Raw genomic sequence first — 15,696 nt, 5'->3', positions numbered from 1 at the left:
TCTCTTCTGGGCTTTTCATTTATTGTGCAGGAATGACTGACACTCACCAAGCTGCTGGACAGTGATAGTGACCTACTGTAGTGCTGGAGTCCTTCTAGTTAGAGTGTCATATGCTTAAACTGGTGGCTCATTTCTTGGACTTATATGCTCACCAGACTGATAGCTAAACATCTGTGGGATCAATGTTTTTGTTCTTCATTAAGAAAGATGTTGCGTGTTGTTTTGATTTGTATTCCTAGCATGGCGCCCGTGAGAGATAGTGAGAGCACAGCCCTTGTTTACAGATGAGGGCCTGGCAGAGGGTGAGCCGGGCCCTCTGCGAATCCTAAAAGCTACTTACCACTTAAGGACTTTTGCTTTGCCTCTGGGATAGAATGTCCTTTATAAGTACTACCTAGTTCTTTCTGTTCAAAACAAAACAAAAAGAAAGAAAAAAAAAGAAAGAAGAAAAACAGGCAATGCTTTACCCTGTGGGAGGCAGAGAAGATAGTTCCGCCCTGGCTTCTGTCTGAAACAGCTGCAGTTACTGCAGCTGGTGCTTTGCCAAAACGGAAGCTCCCTGTTCCTTTGGCCTCCCATGGGGGTTTCCTTCTCTGACCAGGGAAATGTGCAGCTCTCTCTGTTGGGCACTGTTCTAAACTCAGCAAGTGACTAAGGACTGGTTTCCCTGAATTCTTTGGTTTCCACAGTAGAGTTCCTTTTCCACCCATCTTTTCCATTTCTTATATCTCCAAGAGATGTTTTAGCCACTTAGGTAGAGAAATCTCCCCAGGTTGATTCTTGTGAGTGGCCTGAATTTCTCTTCATGTTACGAATACTTTAAGTTTCCCTACCTCTTATGTGCAGTCTCTTCCAGGTTATTAGAGTCCCAGATGTTTACTTGCAAGTGAAGCTTGTGAGCACTTAACCAGCAAACTTTCTCTTTAAAGTTCAACTCCAGGGTTCGTCATTTTTTCTTCTTATGATTTTTCTGCCAGTAGAGCCCAACCCAATTTGGTACTCTCAATGCCCCACTCCTGCCATGCTACTTTTGCTTATTTCTAGATTCATTTTTAGATAGATTGGATAATTGTTCAATACCAGTTGAATTAAATCAAGAACTTCCAACAGTGTTTTTAACAGGCTAGAAATGATCTCTGTGAATCAGGAGGGGAAAAAGTCAGCCAAATGACTCCCATTTTGTTGCTGAGCGACGTGTCTAGAGGGAAACTAGACAGCCGGGCTTCTTTGGGCAGCTCTCTGGACCATAGCGAGGTGTCACGGCATTCTTAAAATTCTCTGCTCAGCCAGAGGTTGTGTGGAAGTGCTATTCTGGAAACCTGTTGGGCCCTTAACCTCCACCTGGTGGCCAGGTTGCCATCTTCTTGGGCAGAGCTGCGCATATCTACCCACTCTCCTTCTTCCTCAACTTGGGCAGAAGGCATAAGATTGGCTGGAATTTTCAACACATGATGATGTTTTCAGGTAAAAAAAAGTATAAGTGTAAAGAAAATGAATTTTATTTAGCAGGTAATAATAGTATGATTAACATATAATTGATAAGGCCCATGAAAAGGCAGACATTCAAGTTTCTGGTTCATTTATATCCCCTACGGTGCTGAGTAGACAGATGTACATGTTCTATTGAATTAGTATTGATTTTGCAAACCATACTACCAAATGTGAACATTCTCCCATAAAATACATCTTTAATTCATTTCTACAACTCAAGAGATCTAGGACTCATTTTTAGATAGATTTTAGATAAATCGGTCAATACCAGTTGAATTAAATCAAGAACTTCCAATGATGTATTTTCTAGTAGGTGTTTATAACCCTTAAACTCCCAGAAGGGATTCAGACCTAAAATTAGAAGGAAAATAGCTCTTGATGAGAAAGAACATGGGCCACGTTACTCAGTACCTCCCAACTGCAATATCCTCTCTTGTAAAATGATGAAATTGAACTAATTAGTTGAGGTCCCCCAGCTCTTACTTTCTGTGCAGCGAAAGAAATAAAATACACTCACCTAAGCAAGAGGAACCCAAAGCTGGAATTTAAAAGCTGTGTTAGTCCCACTTAATTTACACTGTCTGCGACATCCCCCCACTTCTCACTGGAAAGCTGAGAAGTCTGGAGGAGCCACTGAAGGGACAAAGGACAATAACAATAGATGTGGAGGTAAAGAAAGGAGAGAGCACTTGGCATGAGTGGATAATGTAGTGAGCGTGGTAAGCATCGTCCTTTATATAAAGGAGACCCAAGTGAGAGCATCTCTGCAGATCTGAGGGAGGAGATGTTTGCGGCAGCACTGTGATCCTTAAAGACACTTTTGTCCTGAGTGGGGGAGAAAGAGGGGCTGTAGAAAAGGGCAGACGGAGTACCAGCCACTTTTACTGCCACTCAGTAGTTCTTGGAGGCCTCATAGAGTCATATTGAAATCAAACCAACAGGCACTGCTCGGTAAGGCAGTCACTTTGTCTCATGCCAGCTTGCATCTGAACTCAGATAAGGGTGCAGCCTGCCAAAATGATTTCCTCTCACTCTGACAAGCATGTATTCAGCATCGTCTTTTTATAAGCCACAGTTCTAGGTTGTGGAGGGTATGAAGCCCAGCCTCCTTCACGGAGCTCACAGTCCACTAGGAGGAGGCAAGTGCACAAAGAGCTCATTTTCTCCCGGGAAAGGATGGCCAGTTTCACAAAAGAGGTATGAAGGAAATGTGGACAAGAAGAGGATGGCTCAGGACCATCTTCACAAAGGGGATAGCCTTCAAACTGGGCTTGAAAGACATGGAATTTCAGGAGGCAGCAGGTTGGAAAGGCAGAAAAGCATTGCCACGTGTGGCTTGTTCCTGGAAGGGCAACTGTCTGATTTAAATGTCAGGCATGCGGAGTAATACAGAAAGAGGGTGAGGCTGGATGGGAAAATGACATCTAAACTCATATTTTCACCCTTTAGGTTACACCAGAATTGCCTGTTGGGCTTGTTAAACCACAGATTGCTGGGCCCCACTAATCTGATTCTAGGGGTATGGGGTAGGCCCCAGGAATTTGCATTTCTAACATGTTCTCAGCTGCTGCTGCTGCTGCTGCTGGTTTGAGGACCACACTTTGAGAACCACTGCTGTAGAATGGAGACCACAGAGAGGCTCCAGTGCTGTGCCAAAGAGTTTGGGCTTTACTCAAGAGTAGCAAGGGCACATTTAGAGCTTGATGAGGAAGGCAACGATAAGCTCCTATATCCATATTAGGAAAATACTGGTGGGTAGGAGAAAGATGAGTTGGAGCTAACTGTCATCTAGGCCAACTTAAAATCAGTTTCTGTACTAAAAGGCTGAGTACCCAGTGCTGTTTAATGATATCTCCAGTAACAATTATTTTATCTTCAGAGAGATCTGGCTATCAAAGGGAACTCATTCTTCAAGGCTATGCAATATTAATACCTGAGGTCTCACTTTTATATTGCTTACCATGTTTACCTAATGACATACAGAAAAACGTGTCATACATTATCTCTCTCTGACCCCCAATTTTCTTCTTTGAGACCACATCCCTTTAGAGGCTTAAATATTGGCTGATGAAATAGCTAGTTGACTGTAGGGTGCCCTAGGTACGTATAAATATTTCGCTAGGACAGATTGATAGAAAACATTATCTTTGCTCTTTTTTATGTAACTTTTTTTGAATCATTCTTCTTTCATGAATTGTAGTGAAGCTCTCAGATTACATACATTAATAACTGTGAAATAATTGGGAAAGGTGGGAAATGTACAAATAGATATAGGTCAGACTTCTCATTTTCTCACATAATATGGACATAGTCTTGCCCATGGTGAATAAAAATTTATACTAGATATGTATAATGCTAATGACTGTAGATTCGTTCTTTACTGTGAAACCAATTGTGAGCATGGTATGGGGAAGGAAAAAAAGAGCTTAGAAAGATAAACTCTTAAACATTAAAATGGTGTTAACCTCAAAACCCATTAAATGTAGATCAGGGGTCAGCAAACTATAGCTCCTGGGCCAAATCTGGCCACTGCCTGTCTTTATATACCCAGTGAGCTAAGAATGCCTTTTACAGATGAATATTTGCAATCTGTTAAGTGATAGGGGACACTAACTTTGAAACCCAATTAAGCGAGATATCCCCTCCCAAAAGAATTCCCCTCTTTTCATTGGTAGACCCGTATTACAACCAAGTACACTGTTATTATTATTGTTATATTCCTGATTGTTGTCAATGAAAATTTATGCAAATTTGTTTTCTCTCTTTTATATAAGTATCCATGCAACAGCCTTGATTTTTCCTCTTGGCCCACGAATCCTAAAATATTTAATATCTAGCCCTTTACAGAAAGAGTTGCCAACCCCAAATGTGGTTCACATTGTGTTTTCACTTTTCTGTGTGGCTTCCCCCTTTGCTATGGAAGTGCTGAACTATTTCCCACAAATTCGACATACTCATACCTAGCCTATTTTTTTAAGTTTATGTTGACAGTATAGTGCTTGGGTAGTGTTTGAATCACAGACTTAGCTTATATTATTACCTATTTATATTGCTTTTTACTTCATGTTATTAATACTAGCAAGAGAATCATTTAATAAAAGAGAGTTATTCTAAAATGTATTTTACAAAGCAGTGCAATGTTCTTCTCATTATATTTGGGAATTTTGCAAAAGACAGTCTCAAATAGAAGAAAATTATATATTTTTAAGGTTATTCTTTCTGAGTAAAATAACTTGGTCCCTGAAGCATAAATTGATAAGAGTTTATTAGCCCCAAAGTGACAGCAGTGGATTTTTGAGGAGACATTGTCATTTATCCTTATAACCAAGAGATCTTCCTCTTTGGTCCCTGCAGGGCTCAGGGGAGCGATGGCATTTGCTTTGGCTATCCGCGACACGGCATCCTATGCTCGCCAGATGATGTTCACCACCACACTCCTCATAGTCTTCTTCACTGTCTGGGTCATTGGAGGCGGCACGACACCCATGTTGTCATGGCTTAATATAAGGTCGGTTTAGAGCTAAGGCCAGTTTTGTATCTAAATATGTCAGTTGTTACTGGTATTGAGAATGTTAATATGCCCATGCAGGATGTGCTGCAACTTAGTTCATGGCAGAGTTTTACAGATTTTTGGGAGGTGGGGTTAAATTTTAAAAAAAAACAAACAATAAGTAAAAGTTTGGAGTATTGAATTTTCCAGGAGAAAAAAAATGACATTAAAATTTTTGCGGGCACAAATATAAAAGGAATTAGAAACATCTGGATCTGTTACAGCAGTGACAGTAGGGCAAGAATTCAAAAAGTCTTAAAGCTGCAGGAGAGAGAATAGACCTTTCATCTCTGGCAGCGTCCAGTATTTCATATTCCTTTGAGATGAAAGCCAGAGCCTGAAGAATAAGCACATCAGCCAGAAATAAAAAGAGGCAATTAGAATTTTATTTTAGCATGCAGCTGCATGCTGTGTCTCTTCTTGCTTGGATGCACAAAAGAGGTGACATTTCCTGTGTAACCCTCATCTGTTGCAGTCTCATGGACATCCCCTGTCTGTGGTTTTGCAGCTGTGTCAGGACAGAGGGGCACTGATCTGAGTCTGATTTTTTTTAAGAGCATTTTAATTCCAAACTGTTTGTGAGCCGCAGCACCTTATGGTAAAGAGGTCATTGGATCAGGGTTTAAGAGACCCACAGCCGAACTCTGGCTTGGATTTAAGACAAGCCCCTCATGTCTTTGGGCTTCAGTTTTCCCCAGCATGAAATGAAGATGTTCTACCAGATTATCTCAAGGGCCATTCAGCTCTAAATGTTGTGCTGTGCATCACTGGAGGTGCTCTGGCCCCCTGCCACAGTTTTGGGTCTGCAGAGGGTGACCGTAATCCGGAACAAGACACTTGGATAGTGCAAAGATATGAAGAGTAATTCTCCGAAAAGCCACAAGGTGGCAATGTTTTTTTTCTTTCTTTATTGGCTTTTAGTTTTTATTCCCATCTCTAGAATGTAGAATGCATGAGATAGCTGCAGAGCGTACACAGCTTGGAGGAGAGAAAATGAACAGGGGTCTTCCAGTCATCCTTGGGGTTGCGGGGGAAACTAAGAATTTGTGAGAATTGTCTCTTCCATCTAGGGCTTCTGTATTGAGGGTAGGCAGGAATTCCTGGGCTTGACCACTGCCAACGGTACTATTTCTGGGCTAGCATGTCTCAGTCTGAGATCCAAGTGAGTCTGCAGAATCTACGTGGGGCTTATCGGTGACAGTCAGGGTAATAACTAATACTTGAGTTGCAGGCGTTGTTCAAGATGCCATGTGTATATTAAGATAATTCTCATAACATTCCTACAAGGGAGAGAATATTATTATCTCCATTTTAGAGTTGGGGAAACTGAGGCATGGAGCAATAACTTATCCAAGGTCACAAAGCTTTAAGTGGATGAGCTAGGATTTGAACCAAGACAGTCATGCCACAGAGCTCACACTCTTAACCACTGTGCTATGCCACAAAGAAGGGTTGCTATGGTAAAGACTTTATGTCATAAAATTTAGAATGGTTAGAACTTCAGCTGCCTGGTATGAATCTCAAAGGTTGAATTAAGGAAAATAATCCATCCTTGGAAATATACACCTGAAAAAGAAGATTTACGGTCTCTTGACTTTAAACTTAAGACATAAGATGGTACCATCTTTCATCTTTGTAGCAGAATGAGGGTAAGAAAGGAGGTTTACCCTGCACACAGTTGAGAATCCTTGCATTCAGTGACTTCTGAGATTATTTCCTGCTCCTATTTGTCTGGTCACCCAGGATGTGTCCTGGATGCTCAGAGCCTGATTAAATCATGTTTGTTTTTCATGCTATTTTATAAGTCATTTTCTGCCCCCCTCAACATATGCAGGACCAAATGGTTTTCCATTGAGTAGAGAGTTGACTTTTGTACTTGTAACCCATTTCGAAAAGTGAGTCATTAAAACAATCCTACCCAGAGCTGAGAGCATGCGTCGCCAAATGCAAAGATGAATGAAATGACAATGTCATTTCAAGAATATTATATAAATGGAATCCTACAGTATATGGTATTTTAAGATTGGCTTTTTTCCCCACTCAGCATAATGCCCTGGAGACGCATCTAGGTTCTTGCATGGATCATTAGTTTGTTCCATTTTATTGCTGAGTAGTAGTATTCTGTGGTAGGGATGTACCAGAGTTTGTTTAACCATTCACCCCTTGAAGAACATTTGGATAGTTTCCAGTTTGGGGCTGTTATAAATAAAGCTTCTATGAATATTCATGTATAGGTATTTTTGTGGATATAAGTTTTCATGTATCTGAGATAAATGCCTAGCAGTGTGTCTTCTGGGTTGGACAGTAAGTATATGTTTAGTTTTATAAGAAACTGACACAGTTTTCCAGAGTGTCTGTACCATTTTATATTCCCACCAGCAGTGTATGATAAATCCAGTTTCTTAGCATTGTCACCAGAATTTGGTATTGTCACATTTTTAAATTTCAGCTGCTCTAGTAGGTGTATGGGGATATCTCATTGTGGTCTTGATTTGCATTTTTCTCATGTCTAATGATGATGAACATCACTTCATGCATTTATTTGCCATTTATATATCTTCTTCGGTGAAATATCTGTTGAAGTCTTTTGTCCATTTTCTAATTGGATTATTTGTTTTTTTAAATTGAGTTTTGAGAGTTCTTTAGATACTAGTCTTTTGTCAGATACATGGTTTACAAATATTTTCTCCTACTCCGTAGCTTATCTTTTTTTTCTGCCCCCCTCCACCCCCATAGCTTATCTTTTAATCCTTTTAATAGAGTCTTTCATAGAGGAGTTTTAATTTTGATGAAGTGCAATTTTTTTTTTTGTTTTTGTTTTTTCCTTTTATGGATCATGCATTTGGTGTCATATCTAAGGACTCTTCACCAAGCCCTGGGTCCTGAAGATTTTCTTGTGTGTTATCTTCTAAAAGTTTTTTAGTTTTACACTTTACATTTAAATCTATGATCCATTTTAAGTTAATTTTCATATAAGTGTGAGATTTAGGTTAAGATTTTATTTTATTTACCTATGGTTATCTAGTTGTTCCAGCATGATATGTTAAAAAGACTATCCTTACTCAATGCAAACACTTTTTCTCTTTTGTCAAAAATCCAATTGTCTGTATGCATGGGGGTCTGTTTTTGTACTGCTCCACTGATTTGTGCGACTATCCCTCCACTAATACCATAGTATCTTGATAACTATAGTTGTAGAGTAAATCTTAGCATCAAGTAGAATGATTCCTTCTGCTTTGTTCTTCTTTTTTTAAATTGTTATAGCTATTTTAGTTCCTTTCCATATACATTTTAGAATAAGGTTATCTATATAAAAAATCATGATGGTACTTTCATAGGAATTGCATTAAACCTATATACCAATTTTTGGGAAGATTGACATCGTTATTATATTGAATCTTCCAATCCATGAACATGGTATGTTTCTCCATTTATTTAGACCCTCTTTGATTTCTTTCATCAGTGTTTTGTAATTTTTAGCATATGAGGCCTGTACATCTTTTTTTAGATCTTATATCCTGTTACCTTGCATAACCTACTTATTAGTTCTAGGAGGGTTTTTGGTGTTTCTTTCTTTCTTTTTTTTTTTTTTTTCGGTAGCTTCTTTGGGATATTCTACATAAATCATCATGTCATTTGCAAATAGAGACGGTTTTGTTTCTTCCTTTCCAACCAGCATGGCTTTTGTTTCCTTTTCTTGCCTTATTGCTCTGGCTAGGACTTTCAGTACTATGTTGAATAAGAGTGGTGTGTATGGACATCCTCGCCTTGTTCTCGATTTTAAGAGGAAAGCATTCAGTCTTTCACTATTAAGTGTAATATTAGCTGTAGGTGTTTTGTAGGTGTTCATCATCAAGTTGAGGAAATTTCTATCTATTGCTAGTTTTCTGGGTTTTTGTCATGAACAAGGCTTCAATTTTATCAAATACTTTTTCTGCATCAATTGATGTGATCATATGATTTTTCTTGTTCAGCCTATTAATATGGTAGATTACATCGATTAATTTTCAAATATCAAACCAGCCTTCTTTGAAATAAACCCCACTCAGTTGTGGTATAGTGCTCTTTTAAATATTGCTGAATTCTATGAGGAAATATTTTGTTAAGGATGTCCATGTTCGTGAGGAATATTGATCTGTAGTTCTTTTTTGGTACTGCCTGTGTTTTTGGTATCAGGGTAATCTGGCCTTGCAAAATGAGTTGGGACGTGTTCCCTACTCTTCTGTTTTCTTGATGAGGTAGTATAGAATTGACGTTAATTCTTTCCTTTAACCATTTGGTAGAATTCTCCAGTGAAACCATCTGGGCCTGGAGACTTCTTTTTCAGGAGTTCTTAATTTATGCAGCTAATTTCTTTAACAGTTATAGGACTATTCAGGTTATCTGTTTCATTCATATTGGGTAAGTTGTGATAGTTTGTGAAATTGGTCAGTTTCATCTAAGTTGTCAAGTTTATGTTATTCATAGCGTTCCCTTATTATCCTTTTAATGTTCATTAGGTCTATAGTGATGATCCCCTGTTTTATTCCTGGTATTTTTTGATATTTTATTCCTGATAATATGTATCTTCTGTTTTTGTGATCAGTCTTGCTAGACTTTGTCAACTTTATTGACCTTTTCAAATAATCAGCTGTTTATTCCATTCATTTTCTAATTTCACTTTAATTGATTTTTGTTCCTATCTGTATTGTTTTCTTCCTTCTGTCCAACTCTACCCAGACAGCATAATGAAGCAAAGTATGCCATTGTTGAAAAATACATATGGTGTCAGTTCATATTTCCAGATGTATATAAATAATGATTATGTAAGTGTACAAACTGACATTTACAGAGATTACATCAAAAGAAATTCCCTCTAAAATAAGGTAATGAGACTGATTGGTTTTTCTAGCTTGTGGCTTGTGGTGTTACTTAATGGCCATGAATCATTTCTGTAACTCAAGTTCTTATTCTAAATTGATTCAGAAACCCCCTGAAGTTCAGTGTGGTGTTTTGGCCCCTGTGATCTTAGTAGGATCAGTACCTACTTGTTCCTTACTTTTCCAGGCTGCTGATAGAGGCCCTAATGAGCTGTTAAGTAGCTGCTCAGAAGTCAGAAGCCCAGGGTGGGTCTTAGAGTTCACTATAAATAATTAAGAGTTAGCTATGATTCTTAACCATGGCTAATGTCAAGTCTGTGTATAAAATAAAAATAAATGTAACTACAAATCCAAAGCCAGGTCACTGTTCTCCATAAATCCAATTTACCTTTTTAAATTGGTGTTTTGTGATTGGTATTTTAAAACATAATGGCAAAATGTGCAAATTGCTTTCTGTTAGTGCACAAACTACATAATATTTTTCTTAGTCTCTTAAGTAACAGTTGTTATTCACAAAGGACAATAATTTTGGCAACTTAAAAAATGATCATGGGATTATTTCGGCTGGTGAGCCTCTGAGTCCTGAGTACATTATGGCAGCATGGTGGCTGTCCTCGTGGAGCCCCTAGCTTCAAGTGACACACACGAAGCAGTGGTGATGGCGGGGTGGGGCGCACACCCAGGTGGCCAAACGAACCAGTAACCTTCACACTTCAGAGTGCAGTAATATAATCATTCAAGGACAAGTAAGAACTCTCTGCTTAGTATAATCCTGTTAGACTGAGAATTTATAATAAAGCTCTTTGCAAGATAATGTAAGGAGTAAAGGCAGGGAAAAGCCCTGAGCTCTTTATGTAATAGCATTTGTACCTGGCTATTTTAAAAGAGTTTAAAGATGCCACCTTATAATCAAAGGCAGTATCCTGGAAGGTGAGGAGCGGGGACTCTAGGGTCTAACAGGCTGAGTTGGAATCTTGGCTCCACTATTTCTACCTTTGTGACCTTGAGCAACTTATTTCTCCTCTAACCCTCGGTTTCCTGACCAATTAAATGGAGATGATCATAGTGTGAGGATAAAATGGGATAATAAATAAATATCATGACGAAGTCTCTTATTAAATGTACCATCTGGCACATGGTAATCACTTAGTATATTCTAGTTGTTTTATTATTATTACTAACCATAGCATTACAACTGCTACTATTATTATTACTATTATTCAAGAGACAATGAATCTTTTTTTTTCTTTTTTTTTAATTTCAGCATATTATGGAGGTACAAATGTTTAGGTTACTTATATTGCCCTTGCCCTTCCCCCTTTACCCCCCCCAGTCAGAGCTTCAAGCGTGTCCATCCCCCAGACGGTGTGCACCGCACCCATTAGGTGTGTATATACCCATACCCTCCTTCCCCCTCCCACCTGCCTGACGCCCGATGAATGTTATTCCTATATGTGCATTTAGGTGTTGATCAGTTAAAACCAATTTGATGGTGAGTACGTGTGGTGCTTATTTTTCCATTCTTGGGATACTTCACTTAGTAGAATGGGTTCCAGCTCTATCCAGGATAATACAAGAGGTGCTATATCTCCATTGTTTCTTATAGCTGAGAGTACTCTGTGGTATACATATATCACATTTTATTAATCTACTCATGTATTGATGGGCACTTGGGTTGTTTCTACATCTTTGTAATTGTGAATTGTGCTGCTATAAACATTCAAGTGCAAATGTCTTTTTTATAGAATGTCTTTTGGGTAGATGCCCAGTAATGGGATTGCTGGATCGAATGGTACTTCTAATTGTATCTCTTTAAGGTATCTCCATATTGCTTTCCACAGAGGTTGCACTAGTTTGCAGTCCCACCAGCAGTGTATGAGTGTTCCTATCTCTCCGCATCCACACCAACATTTATTGTTTTGGGACTTTTTGATAAAGGCCATTCTCACTGGAGATAAGTGATATCTCATTGTGGTTTTGATTTGCATTTCCCTGATGATTAGAGATGTTGAGCATTTTTTCATATGTTTGTTGGCCATTATTCTGAGACAATGAATCTTACATTAAAAGAATCCAGCTTGTTTTTCTGGTATTTGTTATAATTTTTCAGAGCTGTAGTAATATAGAGAGAATGTTTTAAGTCACATTCTGAGCATGTAACTGGTTAAAAAATACCACCTTAAGAAGCATCATGTTCTTAACTAGCATATTTCAGAGGCTATTAGTAGCATGAGAATTTGGGCATTGTCTAGCACAGTGTTTCTCAATTTTTTTTTCGTTATTGGTCCCCTAAGGAGACTTTAAAATTTTTTTTTCCCAATTGCCTCCTCCCAGTGGAATTTTACTACCACCAATCTGCTATATATCTATTCATGTGCTATGACCATTGGAGGGCTACAAACCATTGTAATAGGTCAGATTTTTTTGTGTTCCACAAGAACCAATTTCCATACCCATGGGGGCAATATCACCTCCATTGAGAATATATAATTTAGTGCAATGGTTCTCAACTGAGGGAAATTTTGCTCCCCTGGGGACATTTGGCAGTATCTGGAGACATTTTTAGTGGCCATAGCCTGTGTCGGGGGGTATTGCTACTGGTATCTATCTTGTGGGTAGAAGCCAGGGTTGCTGCTGAACATGCTATAGTGCACAGGATGGCCTCTCACAACAGAGAATTATCTGGTTCAAAATGTCACTAGTGCCAAGTTTATGAAACCCTGCTCTAACATGATGATAAAGTTCAAATGCACTCTGAATAACCCAGAAATTATTAAGAAAGGTGAAAGTGGACCATGTCAACTCAAAGGCCACAAGGTAAAGAGAATAGCAGAGGCTGGATTTCTAACCTTCAGGTTGATCCTGTGGACAATGTGGTTTGTTTCTCTAGAAGAAAAGGCCATCTTTGTCTTCTTAAGTATTGTTGCTGTTTTTCAATAATATAGTGTTTTTTTGTTCTTTCTGTCAAATATGTGTAAAACTGTGTAAACACTTCAAATATGTGTTTAGTAACAATTAATTTTCCCTTTTCTATTTTTTATATGGTTGTATCTTGCTGTATGATACAGATGAATTCCTGAAAAATTGTATAAATTCATTTTCTATGAGGTGCATTTATTCCTCTGATTTCATTGCGTTGTATTTTGAGAGGCTTAGCTTCATTCCTAATCGCTCCTCGTTTGACCTGGCTCCTAACATTATTGCTTTACATTTAAATTTAGCAGCCTCTGCCTCTCAGGGTTTTAGAGAATGGGGACAGTTTAAGAAAGGGTATGGATTTATATTGAAAGTGAGACAGCCTATTCTTTCATGGACGTGGTCCAGATCACCTGCCCAGAGCTCCTGGTTCCCCTGTTGTCCCCGTCATACTCACATTCCCTTCTTCTGCTGCCCAGAGTTGGTGTCAAGGAGCCCTCCGAAGAGGACCAGAATGAACGCCACTGGCAGTACTTCAGGTGACACAAGGGCATCCTCAGACAAAAATTAACTGGGCCTGGCTTTTCTCCTCTTTCTAACCCGAGACATTTCTCTTTATGCTGTTTTTCTCTTTCTTCCTTCCTGCGTGCGCCAACTCCCAACCCTTTTAGTAAAGGGGCAAGAGGTTAAGTCGATTCTAATCATTCTTTCTAACCTTTCTCTGGGTTGATTGATGTTTCTGGGATTCTGGCTGCTTTCCCCACATTTTGGACAATGTGTTGCCAACACCAAAGCCTGAGGTAGCAAGTGTCTACTTTTTGTATAACTGAGCTTAATGTTAAGAGCAGCTCGTTTTCAGAGCCACAGATACTTTTTCCACAACATCCTGCATATGATCTAGTAAATAAAGCTTTAACTCATAAAGAGAACTTGATTTTCATATTGCAGCCATGACTGCGGTATAACTTATACTATCTTAATTAAATGCCAGTGCTTTTGTAGTTCTTTTTAAAACTATGTGTTTGTGTACTTGTACCTTATGGTGAATCAGAAGATATGAAGAACATTTTTTTTAACCAAAAGGGTAAAGATTCATCTAATGCAATTTGTTTCTTGGTGTTCATCTGAGTTCATGAGATAATTATGCCTAAAGGCGGTGATGTCAATTCAAACAGAGTAAAAACTTTAATGTTTCTTCTTTCTTTTCCTTTCTGTATCTCTGATTGGCATTCTTTCCTCCTGATCTGATTCTTGGTGCTGATAGATAAATCAAATGCAAAACAGGCTTCAACTCTGTTCTTACACTGTGAAGATATTTCACTCCCCGAGGGCGGTGGTGAAAACAGTGGTACCTGTCATGGGTCCCCATGGGGCATGGGTCTTGGCATATCACCAGGCCCCAGATGTACACACATGAAATGAATTTAAGTGTTTAAGCTCACTAGGATCATACTTTTTTCTACTATTTAAAGCGCGCGCACACACACACACACACACACACACACACACACATACACACACACACTAGTTCATTTTTGGAGACTGACTTTAGGTACTAGTTAAGTTACAGACTGATGAAACTCTTTCCTTTGAAGCATCCCACCTTTAAGAAGGAATGTCCTTCAGGCCAAATATAAGTTATTATACTTGGGACATGAGAGAATTCAGATTATGATCTGGTGTTCCGGGTTTTGTATGAAAGTGCGTGTCTCATATTCCTCAAATTATTCAGAGCCTGAACCATTCAGATTTTTTTTTTAAATTATCAGTTAAAGTAGAACACTTAAAATTTCTGAGATTTCATGGCATTTTATCTGTTGATCAGAATGGGCAAATTATTATATGAGCAAGGAGATTATTAATTATCATTATTCATTTCAGAATGAGCACATCAGTTTGATTGCTTTATTTTCTCATTTGGTGTGGGATTACCACATTTGTCTCATTCCTAATGAAAATAAGGATAATTCAGTTTATTCTGGAAGAAAAGACTGTCATATGTGCTCTAATGAGCTCAGCCCTGTTGTATCAGGGGAATGTTAAAATATGATGTAATAAAACAGCACAAAAAGTTCCAGTGTTCTGGATCAAAAGCATTATAGCAGTTCAGGAGTGAAAAATATATTGTAAATAGTTGCCTGAAACTAGAAATTTCATAAACTTGGGAGACCCTCAAGTCTTCTGAGGCTTTAAGTTGGCAATTAAAATCCTGTGCCTGGTCTTTCTTGCTGCCCAGCCCCACACAAAAACACCCTGGACCATTGCTTTACCTCCTGTTCCCAGAGACCAGTTTGGTTCTGGGCTCTGCCCCAAGGGTGGGACTCTTTGTCGGGAGCTACAGGGTCCATTGTCATCCTTGGGGATTGGTCCAAGGCACCCTCAACCTTGCCAGAAAAGTAATTATTAAATTGCCCTAAAGTAAACAGCCTTGAATGGGGAAAGAAATTGCAGAACATCATTTGTGTCTCACGGCCCCTGGTCTGTTTTGTTTGTTTTGTTTGTTTTGTTTTTGGCATTTAAAAAGCAGTAGCAAGCCTAGGTCTTTGCTTCCTTTCTTGGAAATCTCTTATTCAGCACTTATACCAGTAGCAAGGCCCTCCAAGAGACCCAAAGGGGCCTTCCCACATTCCTCTGTCTGTGGGAGAGCCCAGCAGTCCTTTTAGGCTCTCTGCTGTCAAGAGTTTGAACTGTATCTCAGACAGGTGGTTGATAGCAAGTGGCTGCAGTGAAGGTTGGAACTTCCATGGCATAATGGTGATAAAAGGCAAGTTTTGAAAGGGGGCGTTGGTTAGGACTATCCTCAGAACTAGATTTCCAGGGCATGTATACAGCCAGATCTGAAGATGGCTGCATTGACTGGAGTTTGATTAACTATATATA

General features: G+C 38.9%; 1 protein-coding gene across 1 annotated transcript in view; it reads left to right on the top strand.

Annotated features, from left to right (window-relative positions):
• SLC9A7 (solute carrier family 9, subfamily A (NHE7, cation proton antiporter 7), member 7) overlaps positions 1-15,696 on the top strand; it is a 183,156-nt gene that overhangs the window by 141,452 nt on the left and 26,008 nt on the right. Inside the window, exons 11-13 of the mRNA XM_012652292.1 lie at positions 1,353-1,464; positions 4,846-4,999; positions 13,296-13,355. Of these exons, the coding sequence (XP_012507746.1) occupies positions 1,353-1,464; positions 4,846-4,999; positions 13,296-13,355 (326 nt within the window). The remainder of the gene's footprint in view (positions 1-1,352; positions 1,465-4,845; positions 5,000-13,295; positions 13,356-15,696) is intronic.

This window comes from Propithecus coquereli, unplaced genomic scaffold (assembly GCF_000956105.1).
Source record: "Propithecus coquereli isolate 6110/MARCELLA unplaced genomic scaffold, Pcoq_1.0 Scaffold388, whole genome shotgun sequence".
Classification (NCBI taxonomy): Eukaryota; Metazoa; Chordata; class Mammalia; order Primates; family Indriidae; genus Propithecus; species Propithecus coquereli.
The sequence above is the reverse complement of the archived record's forward strand: the minus strand, read 5'-3'. Positions and strand labels throughout refer to the sequence as shown.